The sequence below is a fragment of the Leucoraja erinacea genome, chromosome 6 (assembly GCF_028641065.1).
Source record: "Leucoraja erinacea ecotype New England chromosome 6, Leri_hhj_1, whole genome shotgun sequence".
Classification (NCBI taxonomy): domain Eukaryota; kingdom Metazoa; phylum Chordata; class Chondrichthyes; order Rajiformes; family Rajidae; genus Leucoraja; species Leucoraja erinaceus.
This window is the reverse complement of record NC_073382.1, coordinates 81,456,552-81,475,364: the sequence shown is the minus strand read 5'-3', so window position 1 is coordinate 81,475,364 and position 18,813 is coordinate 81,456,552. Positions and strand designations below refer to the sequence as shown.

Sequence of the window (18,813 nt, the reverse complement as noted above, 5' to 3'; positions counted from 1 at the left end):
TCCACCCTCCCCCTAACCCCTCCCTCCCCACTCTTCCACCTCTCCCACTTACCCCATCCCTCTCCCACCCCTCCCTCCCCTCGCCCCTTCCCTACCTCTGTCCCTCTTCCACCACTCCCCTACCCCTCCCTCCCCACTCTTCCACTTCTCTCTCCACTTACCCCATCCCTCTCCTCTCCCCCTCCCTCCCCTCTCACCCCGTTTCCCCTACCCCTCTGTCCCTCTTCCACCACTCCCCCTACCCCTATCCTTCTCTCCAGAGACGCTGCCTGTCCCGCTGAGTTACCCCAGCATTTTGTGTCTGTCTTCAGTTTAAACCAGCACCTGCAGTTCCTTCCTGCACATTCATTAACATGGGTTTATGATGGGGGGGGGGGGGGGGGGGAAAGATTTAATAGGAACGTTTTCACACAGAGGGGGGGGTGGGTGTATGGAACGAGCTGCCAGAGGGGGTAGTTGTGGCAAATAGTTACGATGGCGCAGCGGTAGAGTTGCTGCCTCACAGAGCTAGAGACCCAGGTTCGATCCCGTCTGTACGGAGTTTGTACCTTCTCCCCGTGACCTGCGTGGGTTTTCTGCAGGTGCTCTGGTTTCTTCCCACACTCCAAATACGTGCGGGTTTGTTGGTTAATTGGGTTCGGTAAAAAGTAAATTGTTTGTTGTGAATAGGATAGTGCTAGTGTACGGGGGGATCGCTGGTCGGTACGGACTCCGTGGGCCGAAGGGCCTGTTTCCACACTGCATCTCAAAACTAAACTAACAACATATAACTCCAGAGATGCTGCCTATCCCGCTGAATTTCTCCAGCTTCTAGTTTTAGTTTTAGAGAAACAGCACGGAAACAGGCCCTTCGGCCCACCGGGTCTGCGCCGACCAGCGACCCCCGCACAATAACACTATCCGAACCCCACAAGAGACAATCTATTTACATTTACCAAGCCAATTAACCTACAAACCTGTACGTGTTTGGAGTGTGGGAGGGAAACCGAAGATCCCAGAGAAAACCCACGCATGTCACGGGGGGGACATGCAAACTCCGTACAGACAGCACCCATAGTCGGGATCAAACCCGGGTCTCCGGCGCTGTGAGGCAGCAACTCTACCGCTGCACCTTCTACCTTCGGTTAAAACCAGCATCTGCAGTTCCTGCCTGCACAGGCACATGGGATAGGACAGGTTTGGAGGGATATGGGCCAAACGCAGGCAGATGGGACTAGTGTGGAGGGGGCATGTTTGGTCGCTGTGGGCCGAAGGGCCTGTTTCTGTGCCATGTGGCCCGGTGCTGCCATCTGATGTTGGCGGTGGGAAATGCGCCGGGGCCTGTATCGGGACGGGGATCTCAGCCTCACCTCCGGCCCACTGGACAAAGTATCTGCCCGGCAACAGGGCCTGGCCGCTGAGGCAGCACAGCGCACATATCTTCCCCTCTACCCCCTGGAGCACTGGCCAGCATAGGCTCGATGGGCCGAAGGGCCTGTTTTCCCCACTATCTCTAAAGTCTAAAGGATATTCACTGGTCAGCATCGATTCAGTGGGCCGAAGGACCTGTTTCCATGCTGTATCTCTGAACTAAAGAAGGCATCAAGGAGGCGCTGCGGTAGAGTTGCTGCCTCACAGCGCTAGAGACCCGGGTTCAATCCCAGCTACGGGTGCTGCCTGTACGGAGTTTGTACGTTCTCCCCGTGACCTGCGTGGGTTTTCTCTGGGTGCTCCGGTTTCCTCCCACACTCTAAGGACGTGTAGTTAATTGAATTCTGTAAATTGTCCCTAGCGTGTAGGAGAGTGTGACCGTGCGGGGATCGCTGGTCGGCATGGACTCGGTGGGCCAAAGGGCCTGTTTCCGTGACTACTTTAGACTTTATACTTTAGAGATACAGCACAGAAACAGGCCATTCGGCCCACCAAGTCCATGCTGACTGTTGATCGCACTTTAGGTTTATACTTTAGAGATAATGCCACACCAGAAGCGAAGAGGGGAGGGAGAGAGGAGGGGAGGGGAGGAGAGGAGAGGAGAGGGGAGGGGAGGAGAGGAGAGGAGAGGAGAGGGGAGAGGAGATGGAGAGGAGGGGAGGGGGGGAGGGAGAGAGAGAGGGGGTAGAGAGGGGGGAGAGGAGAGGTGAGGGGAGAGGAGAGGGGAGGGGGAGGAGAGGAGAGGGGAGCGGGGAGGAGAGGAGAGGGGAGAGGAGAGGGGAAGGGGAGGAGAGGGAGGGAGGAAGGGAAGTGGGGGGGGGGGGGGGGGAGAGGGAAGGATGAGGATGAGTGTTTACCTCAGGAGTGACGGTGGGTTTCCGGTTTCGCTGCCAGATGATGCAGGTGACCAGCATGTGGAGCTGGGAGGCGGCCATGAAGGTCAGGAAGGCTCGTTCATGGATCCCTGCAGTGACACACAGTGTTGTCAGCGCTTACTTCCTCACTCCCTCCCTCACTCCTTCCATGTCTCACTCCTTCCCTGCCTCACTCACTCACTCCCTACACCACGGGAGTGAGGGGAGGGGGGAGTGACGGGGAGGGGAGGAGGGGGAAGAGAGAGGGGGGAGGGAGGGGGGGGGGGGAGGAGGGGGGGGCAGGGAGGGGGGCGTGAGTGAGGGGGGGGGTCAGGATGAGGATGAGGGGTGGAGTGAGGGGAGGGAGTGAGGGGAGGTGAGGAGGGAGGGAGTGAGGGAGCGGAGGGATGGGAGTCAGGATGAGGAGAAGGAGGGGGTGAGGGGGGGGGAGGGAGTGATTGAGGGGGGAGTGAGGGAGGAGGAGGAGGGAAGGGAGGGGGGAGTGAGGGGAGGAGGGAGGGTGAGTGAGGGGTGGAGTGAGGAGGAGAGGGGGGGGGGGGGTGAGGGGGGGGAGGGGAATGAGTGAGTGAGGGGAGAGGGGGAGGGGGAGGGAATGAGGGGGGAGTGAGGGGAGGAGTGAGTGAGTGAGGGAAGGGGGGGAGGAGGCTGTTACTCACGGTGGTTGTCGATGGAGGAGACGTAGGTGAGTGTGAGGAGGGCCAGATTCTCCAGCAGGTTTGCGGTGAAGTTGACGACACAGAGCGTGGTGTGGTGAGGGGCCATGGAGGAGGTGCCCCGGCGATAAAACCTCCAGTAGGCCAGGGCCAGGAGGAGGCGTGGGGCTGCGTGGATAGCGATGCAGAAACGCCAGACGTACCGCTGCGGCGATTCTCCTCCAATCGCCGAGCTGATGGAGGGGAGGTAGTTGGGCACCTGTAACACAGGGTCAGAGATCACGGGGGCAGGGGCAGAGGTCACCGAGTCAGAGGGCAGGGGTCATGGGGAGAGTCGCCAGAGACTGACTATCATGACTATCATATTGTGTGCAACGGGATCTGGGGGTCCTTGTTCATCAGTCTTTGAAAGTAAGCATGCAGGTACAGCAGGCAGTGAAGAAAGCGAATGGCATGTTGGCCTTTATAACAAGAGGAATCGAATATAGTAGCAAGGAGGTCCTTCTGCAGTTGTACAGGGCCCTAGTGAGACCACACCTGGAGTATTATGTGCAGTTTTGGTCCCCTAATTTCCGGGAGGACATTCTTGCTATTGAGGGAGTGCAGCATAGGTTTACAAGGTTCATTCCCAGGATGGCGGGATTGTCAAATACTGAGAGAAGGGAACAGCTGGACTTGTACACTGTGGCGTTTAGAAGGATGAGAGGATATCTTATAATGAAACACTTATTGAAAGATTATTAAGGGTTTGGACACGCTAGAGGCAGGAAACATGTTCCCGATGTTGGGGGGAGTCCAGAACCAGGCGCCACACAGTTTAAGAATAAGGGGTAAGCCATTTAGGACGGAGATGAGGAAACACTTTTTCTCACAGAGAGTTGTGAATGTGTGGAATTCTCTGCCTCTGTGGAGGCCGGTTCTCTGGATGCTTTCAAGAGAGTTAGATACCAGAGTCAGGGGATATGGGGAGAAGGCAGGAACGGGGTACTGATTGGGGATGATCAGCCATGATCACATTGAATGGCGGTGCTGGCTCGATTAACTAAATTAAACTAAACTACCTCCAAATTCAGGGGTAGTTTGTCCCGGCTGTTATCATGTGACTGAACCATCCTCTCACCGATTGGAGAGCAGTCCTGACCTCCCATCTACCTCATTAGAGACCCTCGGACTATTTTTAAATCGGTCTTTACCTTGCACTAAACGTTAATCCCTGCATCTGTACACTGGACTGCTCGATTGTAATCATGTATTGTCTTTCTGCTGACTGGACAGCACGCAACAAAAAGCTTTTCACTGGATGTATTAAAGAGAGAGTTACATTTAGTTTTTAGGGCTAACGGAATTAAGGGATACACGGAGAAAGCTGGAACGGGATACTGAATGCGGATGATCAGCCATGATCATATTGAATGGCGGTGCTGGCTCAAAGGGCTGAATGGTCTACTCCTGCACCTGCTGTCTATGTTTCTATGTTTTACCTTAGTACACGTGACAATAAACTAAACTAACTGTGCTGGACTTTACCTTGCACTAAACGTTATTCCCTTTATCCTGTATCTGTGCACTGTGGACGGCTCGATTGTAATCATGTATTGTCTTTCCGCTGACTGGTTAGCACGCAACAAAACCCTTGCGTTGTACCTTGTACAGGTAACTGTGATAACAGGGCCTTTCACTGTAGCTTGGTGCAGGTGGGGTTTGTACTTCTGTGCAGGTGAGCGTGAGCGTGCAGGTGGGGTTGGAGCTCGGTGCAGGTGAGTGTGAGCGTGCAGGTGGGGTTGGGGCTCGGTGCAGGTGAGTGTGCAGGTGGGGTTGGAGCTCGGTGCAGGTGAGTGTGCAGGTGGGGTTGGAGCTCGGTGCAGGTGAGTGTGAGCGTGCAGGTGGGGTTGGAGCTCGGTGCAGGTGAGCGTGCAGGTGGGGTTGGAGCTCGGTGCAGGTGAGCGTGCAGGTGGGGTTGGAGCTCGGTGAGGTGAGCGTGCAGGTAAGGGGGTTGGAGCTCGGTGCAGGTGAGCGTGCAGGTGGGGTTGGAGCTCGGTGCAGGTGAGCGTGTAGGTGGGGTTGGAGCTTGGTGCAGGTGAGTGTGTAGGTGGGGTTGGAGCTCGGGTGCAGGTGAGCGTGTAGGTGGGGTTGGAGCTCGGTGCAGGTGAGCGTGAGAGTTCAGGTGGGGTTGGAGCTCGGTGCAGGTGAGCGTGAGAGATCAGGTGGGGTTGGAGCTCGGTGCAGGTGAGCGTGAGAGATCAGGTGGGGTTGGAGCTCGGTGGAGTTGAGAGTGAGAGTTCAGTTGGGGTTGGAGCTCGGTGCAGGTGTGAGCGTGCAGGTGGGGTTGGAGCTCGGTGCAGGTGAGCGTGAGGGTTCAGGTGGGGTTGGAGCTCGGTGCAGGTGACCGTGAGGGTTCAGGTGGTGTTGGAGCTCGGTGCAGGTGAGCGTGAGAGTTCAGGTGGGGTTGGAGCTCGGTGCAGGTGAGTGTGAGTGTGTAGGTGGGGTTGGAGCTCGGTGCAGGTGAGCGTGAGCGTGCAGGTGGGGTTGGAGCTTGGGTGCAGGTGAGCGTGCAGGTGGGGTTGGAGCTCGGTGCAGGTGAGAGTGAGCGTGCAGGTGGGGTTGGAGCTTGGGTGCAGGTGAGCGTGCAGAGTTCAGGTGGGGTTGGAGCTCGGTGCAGGTGAGAGTGAGCGTGCAGGGGGGGTTGGAGCTCGGTGCAGGGTGAGTGTGAGCGTGCGTGCAGGTGGGGTTGGAGCTCGGTGCAGGTGAGTGTGAGTGTGCAGGTGGGGTTGGAGATCTCGGTGCAGGTGAGTGTGAGCTCGGTGCAGGTGAGTGTGAGGTGCAGGTGGGGTTGGAGCTCGGTGCAGGTGAGTGTGAGCGTGCAGGTGGGGTTGGAGCTCGGTGCAGGTGAGTGTGAGCGTGTAGATGGGTTGGAGCTCGGTGCAGGTGAGTGTGAGTGTGCAGGTGGGGTTGGAGCTCGGTGCAGGTGAGCGTGTGCAGGTGGGGTTGGAGGTCGGTGCAGGTGAGCGTGAGTGCAGGTGGGGTTGGAGCTCGGTGCAGGTGAGCGTGAGCGTGCAGGTGGGGTTTGCGGACACTCACCATGCAGTGGGTGGATGTCGTTTCCTCAAAGTTGAAGATGAGCGACCAGATGACACAGAAGAGGAATCCACAGAGTGGGCAGAGCACGGTGACCACGCACAGGCCGGTGAACGGCAACCGCACCAACACCGGCTCCCTGTCCGACGGCACGTAGGAGGGCAGCAGCCTGCGGACACACGACCGTCATGCTAAACACACGCACCATCACGCTAAACTCGCGCACCGTCACGCTAAACACACGCACCGTCACGCTAAACACACGCGCCATCATGCTAAACACACGCACCATCATGCTAACATGCACCGTCACGCTAAACACATACACCGTCACGCTACACACAAGACCGTCACGCTAAACACACGCACCATCACGCTAAACACACGCACCGTCACGCTAAACACACGCACGTCACGCTAACACGCACGTCACGCTAAAACACACGCACCGTCATGCTAAACACACGCACCGTCACGCTAAACACACGCACGTCACGCTAAACACACGCACGTCACACTAAACACATGCACCGTCATGTTAAACACACGCACTGTCACACTAAACACACGCACCATCACACTAAACACATGCACCACCACGCTAACCACACGCACTGCCATGCTAAACACACGCACCGCCACGCTAAACATACGATCATCACGCTAAACACACGCACTGCTATGCTAAACACGTGACCTTCATGCTATACACGCACCGTCACGCTAACCATACGCACCATCACGCTAAACACATGGACTGCCAGGCTAAACACACGACCGTCAAACTAAACACATGACCGTCACACCAAAGACACGCACTGTCACACTAAACACATGACCGTCACGGTAAACACATGCACCACCACGCTAAACACACGCACCGCCACGCTAAACACACGCACCATGGACCGCCACGCTAAACACATAACCGTCACGCTAAACACATGAACGTCACGCTAAACGCACGCTAAACGCATGCACCGTCAAACACGCTAAACATACACAGAGGTCTTGGTGCAGGTCACAGTGCAGACACACTCTGCAGACACACACACGTCACACCAAAGACAAGTGCATGTCATGCCACAAGTCACGGCAGGAAAGCCGACACACCTTTCCCATAACCTAGACACACACAGGTCACGCCGCATAAGCCCGCACATGCGACACACACACGGCAACCCAAACACGGCGTACGCCATAACAGGTGTGCCGACACACCAGCAACACGGACCCTGCACACAAGGGGCACACGGACTCCACACGCAGCAATCTAACACGCCACAGGTCACTTCAGGAGAACGGGCACGCCTGATACACACGCACCTCACACACAGGGGGGACACAGACCACACACGCATGCACATGGCAACCCAACACGCCACAGGTCACGCCGGGCAAGCGCGCATACCCACAACACACACACGGGTGGTACACGGAACACACACACGCACAGGCAGTCTCTGACATCCCTCTACACATCAATGCTGTTTAGCGCAGGAAGGAACTGCAGATGCTGGTTTAGTTAACTATTCCTAGAGTCACACAGCGTGGAAACAGGCCCTTCGACCCAACTCGCCCAGACCGACCAACAATGTCCCAGCTACCCTAGTCCCACTTGCCTGCGCTTGGTCCAAACCTGTACCTGTCCAACTGTTTCTTAAACGTTGGGATAGTCCCAGCCTCAATTGCAGTGCCCTCCATAATGTTTGGGACAAAGACCCATCATTTATTTATTTGTCTCTGTACTCCACAATTTGAGATTTGTAATTGAAAAAAATCACATATGGTTAAAGTGCACTTTGTCAGATTTCATTACAGGGTATTTTCATACATTTTGAAATTACAGCTGTGTTTATACATAGTCCCCCCATTTCAGGGCATAATGTTTGGGACACAGCAATGTCATGTATATAAAAGTAGTCATGTTTAGTATTTTGTTGCATATCCTTTGCGTGCAATGACTGCTTGAAGTCTGCATTTCATGGACATCACCAGTTGCTGGGTGTCTTCTCTGGTGATGCTCTGCCAGGCCTGTATTGTTGCCATCTTTAGCTCATGCTTGTTTTGGGGGCTCGTTCCAATCAGTTTTCTCTTAAGCATATAAAAGGCACGCTCAATTGGGTTCAGATCGGGTAATTGACTTGGCCACTCAAGAATTGACAATTTTTTAGATTTTAAACAATCCTTTGTTGCTTTAACAGTGTGTTTGGGATCATTGTCTTGCTGTAGAATGACCCGCCAGCCAATGAGTTTTGAGGCATTTGTTTGAACTTGAGCAGATAGGATGTGTCTACACTTCAGAATTCATTATGCTACTACCATCAGCAGTTGTATCATCAATGAAGATAAGTGAGCCAGTACCTTCAGCAGCCATATATGCCCAGGCCATAACACCCCCACCACCGTGTTTCACAGATGAGGTGGTATGCTTTGGATCTTGGGCAGTTCCTTCTCTCCTCCATACTTTGCTCTTGCCATCACTCTGATATAAATTAAGATACAAGTTACTTGAACATGTGATTTTTTTCTATAATAAATCTCAAATTGTGGAGTACAGAGGCAAATAAATAAATGATGGGTCTTCGTCACAAATATTATGGAGGGCCTTGCACCTCTTCTGGCAGCTTGATCCATACACCCACCACCCTTTGTGTGAAAATAAATCACCCCTCAGATTCCTATTAAATCTTTCCCCTTCACCTTAAACCTATGTCCTCTGGTCCTCGATTCCCCTACTCTGGGCAAGAGACTCTGTGCGTCTACCCGATCTATACCGCTCATGATTTTATAGAGGATGTCCAGTTCATTTATACAAGCAGCGAACCCTTGTTATTAAACGTCACCTATCCATGTTCTTCACAGATGCTGCCGGACCCGCTGAGTTACTCCAGCACTCTGTGAAACGTCACCTATCCACGTTCTCCACAGATGCTGCCTGACCCGCTGAGTTACTCCAGCACTCTGTACTCCATCCACTCAGATGCTGTCCATTTGTGTATTAACCAGCATCTGTAGTTCTTTGTTTCTACTGTTTATACAATGATAATACCTTACTCAGTTTTTAAGTTCATAAGTTTAGTTTAGTTTAGAGATACAACACGGAAACAGGCCCTTCGGCCCACTGAGTCAACTGAGCCAACCAGCGACCCCCGCACACTAACACTATCTTACACACACCACGTACAATTTACAATTGTACTAAGCTAATTAGCCTACAAACCTGCACGTTCTTGGAGTGTGGGAAGAAACCGGAGCACCCGGAGAAAACCCACGCAGGTCACGTGGAGAATGTACAAACTCCGTACAGACAGTACTGTAGTCGGGATCCAACCCGGGTCTCTGGCGCTGTGCGGCAGCAACTCTACCGCTGCGCCACCGTGCCGAAATCATTCTAAGAGCAGAATTAGGCTATTCGGCCCATCAAGTCTACCCAGCCATTCCACCATCACAACCCCATTCTCCTGCCTTCTCCCCATAACCCTAGGCGATACGATACGATAAAACCTTATTCATCCCTAAAGGGAAATTGGACACCCGTACTAATCAATTATCTGTTAATCTCCACGTTAGAAATGTCCACTGACTTGACCTCCACAGCCGTTTGTGGCAATGAATTCCACAGATTCACCACCCTCTGGCTAAAGAAATTCCTCCTCATCTCCTTGCTAACGGAACGTCCTTTATATAGAAAATAGACAATAGGTGCAGGAGTAGGCCATTCGGCCCTTCGAGCCATCACCGCCATTCAATGTGATCATGGCTGATCATCCACAATCAGTACCCCGTTCCTGCCTTCTCCCCATTTCCCCTGGCTCCGCTATCTTTAAGAGCCCTGTCTATCTTGAAAGCATCCAGAGAACCTGCCTCCACCACCCTCTGAGGCAGAGAATTCCACAGACTCACCAAACTGTGAGAAAAAGTGTTTCCTCGTCTCTGTTCTAAATGGCTCACCCCTTATTCTCAAACTGTGGACCCTGGTTCTGGACTCCCCCAACTTCCGACAGCCTTCCTCACTAAGACTAGCCTTCCCCTTCTATTCCGAGGCTGTGCACTCTGGTCCTAGACTCTCCCACTAGTGGAAACCAAAGATCCTATAGCTACAGGATCTTTGGTGGAAACATCCTCTCCGCATCCACTCTATCCAAACCTTTCACTATTCTGTACGTTTCAATGAGGTGCCCCCCTCATCCTTCTAAACTCCAGCGAGCACAGGCCCAGTGCCGACAATCTCGCTCAGCGTACGTTATAGTGAAAAATCGACAATAACAGTCCCCAAATACATAGATATTATAAACAAGCCTGAAGCAATCCAATCAGTGCCCCATCTCCCCACTCTCCCTCGCCCCCCTTCCCTCACACTTTCATCTCATCTCTCACTCACCTCTCCTCTTTCTCCCCCCCCTCCCCTGCCCTCACCCCCTCTACCCTCCCTCCCTGCCCTCACCCTCCGCCCCACCTATCCCTCACACAGTCTCCCCCCTCCCTCCCTCCCTGCCCCTCACCCTCTACCCCCTCACGCCACCCTCCCTCTCATGCCCTGACTTCTCTACCTCCTCACACACCCTCCCCCCCTCTCCCCTCCCCGGCCCTCACCCTCTATCCCATCCTCTTCCCCCCTCCACTCACCCTCTACCCCCCCACACCCCCTCCCTCCCCTCCCCTGCCCTCACCCTCCGCCCCCTCACCCTCTACCCCCTCCCCCCCTATCCCTCACCCCACACCTCTACCCCCCTCACCCTTTATCCCCTCACCCCTCTACCCCCTCAACCTCTACCCCCCCCACCCCTCTACATCCTCACCCTCTACCCCTCACCACACACCGCTACCCCCTCACCCCTCTAACCCCCCCCAACCCTCCCTCCATATCACTCCCCTCTACCCTCCCCCCCCTCCCCTCCCTCTCCCCCTCACCCTCCCCCCCCTCACCCACCCCCTCACCCTCTACCTCTCCCGCCCTCCCCTCCCTCCCCTCCCTCCCTCACCCTCCGCCCCCTCACCCTCTACCCCCCTCACCCTCTACCCCTCACCCTCTACCCCCTCACCCTCACCCTCTACCCCCCTCACCCTCTACCCCTCACCCTCTACCCCCTCACCCTCACCCTCTACCCCCTCACCCTCTACCCCCTCTCTCTGTGCTCCCTCCCCATCTCTTCACCTCATCCCCCCTCTCCCTCCTCAATCTCTCGCTCTCTCCCCTCTCTTCCACTGAGATCTCCCTGTGTGTCTCCCCCCCCCCTCCCTCCTTACACTCCCCTCCGTTCATCCTCCTCCCCTACCTCTCTCCCTGTCCGTTCCCTTTCCCCCCTCCCTCTCCTCCCTCCATGGGATCTCCCTGTGCCCCTCTCCCCCCCCCCACATACCCCGTCTGTCCCCCTCCCCTCACCTCTCCCCCATGGCGTTGCCCGGCGGAGCCCCGGGAGCCGGTGTCCGAGGCCCGCTGTCCGGAGCCCGTTGCCCGCTGTCCGGAGCCCGTTGCCCGCTGTCCGGAGGCCGCGGCCTGTAGGCCCCGTTCAAGCCTGCGCTCTCGAGTAGCGGCGCGGCCCGGGCCCGGCGCTCCGGCAGCGGCCGTGGCAACAGCAGCAGCAGCAGCAGCAGCAGCGACGGCGGCGGCCGGGCCCGGCACCGGGGGGCGGGGAGAGGGAGGGGGAGAGGCGGGGGGAGAGGTGTGTCTCCCCGGGACAGGACAGGTGAGTCTCCCTGGGACAGGTGTGTCTCCCCAGGACAGGTGTCTCTCCCCGGGCCAGGACAGGTGTGTCTCCCTGGTCCAGATGAGTCTCCCCGGGCCAGGACAGGTGAGTCTCCCTGGTCCAGATGAGTCTCCCCGGGACAGGTGTGTCTCCCCGGGACAGGTGTGTCTCCCTAGATCAGGTATGGACCCACAGGGTACGAGGGACAGGTGAGTTACCCCGGGACAGGTGAGTCTCCCTGGTCCAGGTGTGTCTCCCCGGGACAGGTGTCTCTCCCCGGGACAGGTGTGTCTCCCTAGATCAGGTATGGACCCACAGGGTACGAGGGACAGGTGAGTCTCCCTGGACCAGGTGTGCGTGGGTGGCTCCCCCTGGTCCAGGTCTCTCTGGGGGCAGGGACAGACGTCGATGTCAGGGGACACAGGGTACGAAGGACAGGTGTGGGTGTCAGATACAGGGCTATGAGGGACAGGTGTGGGGTGCGAATCTCTGGACCAGGTGTGGGTGGAGCTGGGACAGGTGAGAGGGTGGGGCGGGGGTGGGGACAGGTGAGACTCCCTGTGACGTGGAACTGGTGTGGGCGCAGTAGGGATAGGTGTGAGTTCCCGGGGTAACGGGTACGAGGAACAGGCGTAACTCCCCGGACCAGATGTGGGTGGACTGGTTCAGATGAGAGGTGTGGGGTGGGGACAGGTATGGGTGGAGTAGGGGTGGGACAGGGAACGGGTCTGTCTCCCTGGTACAGGTGTGGATCCCTGCGATAGGTGTGGGTCATTGGTGATACAGGGGTACGAGGGACAGGTGTGAGGTTCTGGGACAGGACCCCAGACCCACACCACTCACGTGTCCCTGAAACCCACACATCTCACCTGTCCCAGGGACCCATACCTGTCAGTTGCCTGATAACAGCCGGGAAGAAACTGTCCCTGAATCTGGAGGTGTGCGTTTTCACACTTCTGTACCTCTTGCCTGGTGGGAGAGGGGTGACGAGGGAGTGACCGGGGGTGAAACTGGTCCGTGATTATGCTGCTGGCCTTGCCGAAGCAGTGTGAGGTGTAGATGGAGTCGATGGAAGGGTGGTTGGTTTGTGTGATGGTCTGGGCTGCGTCCACAATCCGCTGCAATTTCTTGCAGTCAATATTCGAGCAATGGCTCCAATTACAAGTTTCAATCAGTAAAGTTGCAAGAATTACGAGTGTTTAATTGTTATATGTAGCATCAACACAACAATGACATTCTGGCCTGCACAGGTGTCTCCCCTCTCCCATCGGGCAAGAGGTACAGAAGTGTGAAAACACACACCTCCAGATTCAGGGACAGTTTCTTCCCAGCTGTTATCAGGCAACTGAACCATCCCACCACAACCAGAGAGCAGTCCTGAGCTACTATCTATCTCATTGGTGACCCTCGGACTAAGTTTGATCGGACTTTACTGGCTTTATCTTGCACTAAACATTATTCACGTTATCCCCTTTATCGTATAGCTACACACTGGATTGCTCGATTGTAATCATGTATTGTTTTTTCGCTGGCTGGTTAGCACGCAACAAAAACTTTTCACTGTATCTCAGTGCACGTAATAATAAATTGAACTATCAGCACAGGTGCTTCTTTGTGTCTATCTTCAATTTAAACCAGCACCTGCAGTTCTTTCCTACACAGTGCAGGTGCTTCCGTGGTTACAGGTGACGTTACACTGGGTGCTGCAATATTTGAACACTTCTTCTTCTTGCGTGTGGCGTGCACAGCCTAAAGTTGTTGGACAACTTGTTCTGTTTGATCTTATTTGATTCTGCACGCCGGGTTGATTGCATTCGGCGAAACAGGGCGGACGACATGAAGGTTGCAATCTCCCACCCCATTTGAACACTTGGAAGAAACAAGGAACTGCAGATACTGGTTTACAAAAAAAGACACAAAGTGCTGGAGGAACTCAGCGGGTCAGGCAGCATCTGACGTTTTGGGTCGGGACATTTCTTCAGACTGCAGATGAAAACAAGCTGGTGGGTGTATGGTACGAGCTGCCAGAGGAAGTAGTTGAGGCAGGTACTATAATAACCTTTAAAAGACATTTTCAGTATAGGAAAATGTCCAAATATTTGTTAAAAGTTGTTATAGTACTTGCCTCAACTACCTCCTCTGGAAGCTCGTCCTAAACATGTATCGGAAAGATTTAGAGGGAAGATAGATACAAAATGCTGGAGTAACTCAGCGGGACAGGCAGCATCTCTGGAGAGAAGGTTTCTGGTCGAGACCCTTCATCAGACTTGACCTGAAACGTCACCCATTCCTTCTCTCCAGAGATGCTGCCTGACCAGCTGAGCTACTCTAGCATTTTGTGTCTGTCTTCGGTGTAACGATACGATACTATAGAACTTTTATTTATCCCAGGAGGGAAATTGATCTGCCAACCGCCATAAAAGCACAAAACACATGAAACATGTAGAAAACCTGCAACTACAGTTCCTTCCTGACAATAAGAACACTTTGGGCTCTCTTGTGCCACACAAGACATGATGGGCTGAAGGGGCGCCGGGCCCCACTGAAGGAAGCATTGCCCGTTTAAGAGGTGGGGTGTGGCAAGGGAAGGGGGAGGGGGAGGGGGGAGGGGGGGGGGGGGGGGGGGGGGGGGGGGGGGGGCTTGTTTGAACTTGCTGAACTCTGACCTAAAGGCGTCTGAGTGACGCGTTAATCAATGGGCGGGACCAGACGGGGAAACGCCCCCCTTTCCGCTTCACATTGGCTGCTGTCCCCTGACTGACACGAGCGCGGACCAATCAGACGTTGCGACCGACGCCCCGCTCCGAGCGACGAAGAGAAGCTCTCGGCGCCCGGCATCCGGTGGGGGCGGGACATCCGGCGGACTCGCTCGACCAATGGTAACGAAGGGGATGTGCGCTAAACCAATCGGACCGGAGAGCGGCTGATTGACGCGTGGAAAGTCCAATAGGAGCGGGGAGGGTCGGGATGGACGTGGCGGCGGACCAATGGGAGGGGGGAGTGGGCGGGACCGGGGGGAGCGGTAGTTGGAGCCTGAGGCCTAGGCGGACCGGACGACGGCGAGCGGAGCCTAGCGGTACCAGGCCGAGCCGGTGTGTGAGAGACAGAGTGACTGACTGACTAGCCGAGAGCCCAGGCTTGCCGGGAACTACCAGGCCGGGCCGGTGCGCCAACCGCGGCGGGAGAGAGGGACAGAGACAGTGACGAGCCAAGAGCCCGGGCAACAGGCAACAGGCGGCGGTCCGGGCCGGGCCGGGCGGCGGCGGCGGCGGCAGGTGGGTGAGGCCCCGGCTCCCGGCACCCGGCACCTGGCCCTTCGGCCCAACCAGGTCATGCTGACCCATCTAAACCGCGTGCGCGCGCGTGTGTGTGTGTGAGAGTGTGTGTGTATATGTGAGTGTATATGTGTGTGTGAGTATATGTGAGTGTGTATTATGAGTATGTGTGTGTATATGTGAGTGTGAGTATATGTGTGAGTGTGTGTCTGTGAGTGTGTGTTTGTGTGTGTGTGTGTGTGTGTGTGTGTGTGTGGGGGTGTGAGTGTGTGTCTCTGTGTGTGTGGGGGTGTGTGTGTGGCGAGTGTGTGGGTGGGTGTGTGTGTGGGTGTGTGTGTGTGTGTGTGTGTGTGTGTGTGTGTGTGTGTGAGTGTGTGTGTGTGGGTCTGTGTGTGTTGGTCTGTGTGTGTGTGGGTCTGTGTGTGTGTGTGTGTATGTGGGTGCGTGTGTGCGTATGTGGGTCTGAGTGTGTCTCTGTGTCTGTGGGAGGTCTGTGTGTGTGTGTGTGGTGTGTGTGGGGGGGTCTGTGTGTGTGTGAGTGTGTGGGGAGGGGTCTGTGTGTCTGAGTGTGTGGGAGGGGTCTGTGTGTGTGTGGGGGGGGGGGGGGGGGTCTGTGTGTGTGTGTGTGCAGGAAGGAACTGCGGGTACCGGTTTAAAGTCTGAAGAAGGGTCTCGGCCCGAAACGTCACCCATTCCTTCTCTCCACAGACCTGCCTGTCCCGCTGAGTTACTCCATCGTTTTTGTGTCTATCTTCGGTGTAAACCACCATCTGAGCGGGTGCCATTTGGTCTCTAATCCTTTCTAAACCTGTCTTATCCATGTAGACTCATAGAGTGAAACAGGCCCAACTTGCCCACACCGGCCAACATGCCCCATCTACACTAGTCCCACCTTTCCGCATTTGGCCATATCCCTTCAAACCTGTCCTTTCCATGTACCTGTCTAAATGTCTCTTAAACGCTGTGATAGTACCTGCTTCAACTGCTTGCTCTGGCAGCTTGTTCCATACACCCACCTCTGTGTGGAAAATGTTACCCCTCGGGTTCCTATTAAATCTTTCGCCCCTCACCTTAAACCTATGTCCTCTGGTTGTTGCTTCCTCTACTCTGGGTAAAAGTAGTGCATTCACCCATTGTATTCCCCTCATAATCTTATACACCTTAGTTTAGTTTAGAGAGACTGTGGAAACGGGCACTTCGGCCCACCGAGTCTGTGCTGACCAACGATTCCCCCACATTAACACTATCCTACACCCTAGGGACAATTTACAATTTTACCAAAGCCTATTAACATGCAAACAGGTGCTCTTTGTAGTGTGGGAGGAAACCAGAGCACCCGGAGAAAGTCCACACAGGCTACGGGGAGAATGTACAAATGAACGTGGGTTTCTGGTGCTGTGAGGCAGCACATCTAACGCTGCGCCAATGTGCTGCCTAAGCTCACTCACAAAGTCATACAGTGTGGAAACAGGCCCTTCGGCCCAACTTGTTTACATGCCCCATCTACACTAGTCCCACCTGTCTACATTTGGCCCATATCCCTCTAAACCCGTCCTTTCCATGTACCTGTCTAATAGACTAGGTGCAGGAGTAGGCCATTCGGCCCTTCGAGCCAGCACCGCCATTCAATGTGATCATGGCTTATCATCCCCAATCAGTACCCCGGTCCTGCCTTCTCCCCATATCCCCCGACTCCGCTATCTTTAAGAGCCCCATCTAGCTCTCTCTTGAAAACATACAGAGAACCGGCCTCCACCGACCTCTGAAGCAGAGAATTCCACAGACTCACAACTCTCTGTGTGGAAAAAGTGTTTCCTCATCTCCGTTCTAAATGACTTACCCCTTATTCTTAAACTGTGGCCCCTGGTTCTGGACTCCCCCAACATCAGGAACATGTTTCTTGCCTCTAGCATGTCCAGACCCTTAATGATCTTACATGTTTCAATAAGATCACCTCTCATCCTTTGTGCTCCCCTACCTTGGGGAAAGGCCTTTGACCAACATCACTTCAAGCCTTGACCTCCATGCCCTTGTGATATTACACACTGTCACCCCATCAGCCACCGCTGCTCCAGAAGAAACAGAACAGGCCTATCCTGTCCCCTCATAACTCAAGCCCTCCAAATCCCAGCAACTTCCATGTGAATCTCTTCCTCACCCTCTCTGGAATGCTACCGCGTGCCGTGAGCTAGCGAAGCAGGACGTGCAAAGATAGTGTAGTTCTTTGTGCGGTGGCACAGCAATGGAGCTGCTGCCTTATAGCGCCAGAGATCTTGCTTCGATCTGACTAAGGGTGCTGTCTGTACGGAGTTTGTACATTCTCCCTGTGACCTGCGTGGGTTTTCTCCGGGTGCTCCAGTTTCCTCCCACATTCCAAAGAAGTACATTTAAGAAGGAACTGCAGATGCTGGAAAATTGAAGGTAGACAAAAATGCTGGAGAAACTCAGCGGGTGAGGCAGCATCTATGGATCTATGAAGGAAATAGGCGATGTTTCGGGTCGAGACCCTCGGGTCTCTGCAGGGGACCAATACCCTCGCAGAGAGGTTTGCCGGTGTTACTAGAGAGAGTGTAAACTAGAGTGATGAGAGCAGCAGGACAGTTTAGTTTATTGTTATGTGTACTGAGGTACAGTGAAAAGCATTTGTGTGTTAATCAGTCAGCGGAAAGACAATACATGATTACAATCGAGTATGGATGCATGATAAGGGAATAACATTTGGTGCAAGGTAAAGCCAGCAGAGTCCGATCAAAGATAGTCTGCGGGTCACCAGTGCGATAGACAGTAGACAGCAGGTCAAGGGGATGAGGCGAAAGTAGAGGCTGTGCCTTCTCCCCATATCCCCTGACTCCGCTATTTTTAAGACCCCTATCTAGCTCCCTCTTGAAAGTATCCAGAGAACCTGCCTCCACCGCCCTCTGAGGCAGAGAATTCCACACTCACTCACAACGTATGACAGGAAGGAAAGGCAGGGACAAGTTAATGACCAGGGTGAGTTCTTGAGTATGACGTGCACAGCCTAAAGTTGTAGCACAACTTGTTCTGTTTGATCTTCTTTGATTGAGGCAGGTAAAAGAGGTGGATGATTGCATTCGTTGAAACAGGGCAGACCACGTGAAGGTTGCAATCTCCCACCCCAGGTGAGACAGTTAATGCAACACAAGATATCTGGTTGTGGGAGAGGCAGGTCTGGCAGAACTGCGTTGTAGATGGGATAGAGAGACAGATAAAAAAGGTGGACGAGTTGCATTACCAAATGGGGAGGAGGGGCCGACTGGAGGATTCATCCACCAAGGCTCAATGGGTAGAGCTCAAAAATAGAAAGGTGCATCACTCTGGCATTCCCACTAGCCAGCGGGGGGAACAGATATGTAGACAGACGACAGAAGGATGTCATGGTGGGTAACTAACTTCATAACCTCATAAGTGATAGGAGCAGAATTAGGCCATTCGGCCCATCAAGTCCACTCCGCCATTCAATCAAGGCTGATCTATCTCTCTCTCCCAACCCCATTCTCCTGCCTTCTCCCCATAATCCCCCCGACACCCGTACTAATCAAGAATCTGTCCATCTCCGCCTTTTAAACTATCCATTGACTTGGCCTACATGAACTTATGAAGCAGTTTATGGAGAGAAATGATGAGAACAGTCAAATGAGAGACAGTCAGAAATAAGTGCAGTTTGGAAGGAAGAACAAAAGACTAGGTTAATTAGATAAAAAATTGCACTAAATTCAAAACAGAGAGATTAGGAGTGCTAAGCACGGTAGGCTTAGCACACAAGTGCAGCTGTGCCGGAGAATGCTTAAGGTATGTTGGTGCTTATTTCAAGAAT

The 18,813-nt window shown here is 54.3% G+C and overlaps 2 protein-coding genes across 3 annotated transcripts in view; one reads left to right on the top strand and one right to left on the bottom strand.

Moving 5' to 3' along the window:
* pgap2 (post-GPI attachment to proteins 2) overlaps positions 1-11,717 on the bottom strand; it is a 19,506-nt gene extending 7,789 nt beyond the window's left edge. Inside the window, exons 1-4 of the mRNA XM_055637579.1 lie at positions 11,400-11,717; positions 6,017-6,182; positions 2,942-3,197; positions 2,268-2,374 (exon numbers count right to left, since the gene is read on the bottom strand). Of these exons, the coding sequence (XP_055493554.1) occupies positions 2,268-2,374; positions 2,942-3,197; positions 6,017-6,182; positions 11,400-11,410 (540 nt within the window). The 5' untranslated portion in view covers positions 11,411-11,717. The remainder of the gene's footprint in view (positions 1-2,267; positions 2,375-2,941; positions 3,198-6,016; positions 6,183-11,399) is intronic.
* A 3,007-nt stretch (positions 11,718-14,724) lies between these two features.
* nup98 (nucleoporin 98 and 96 precursor) overlaps positions 14,725-18,813 on the top strand; it is a 100,482-nt gene continuing 96,393 nt past the window's right edge. For both annotated transcript variants that reach the window (XM_055637421.1, XM_055637420.1), the window contains exon 1: positions 14,725-14,978. The gene's annotated coding sequence lies outside the window, so the exon portion shown is untranslated. The remainder of the gene's footprint in view (positions 14,979-18,813) is intronic.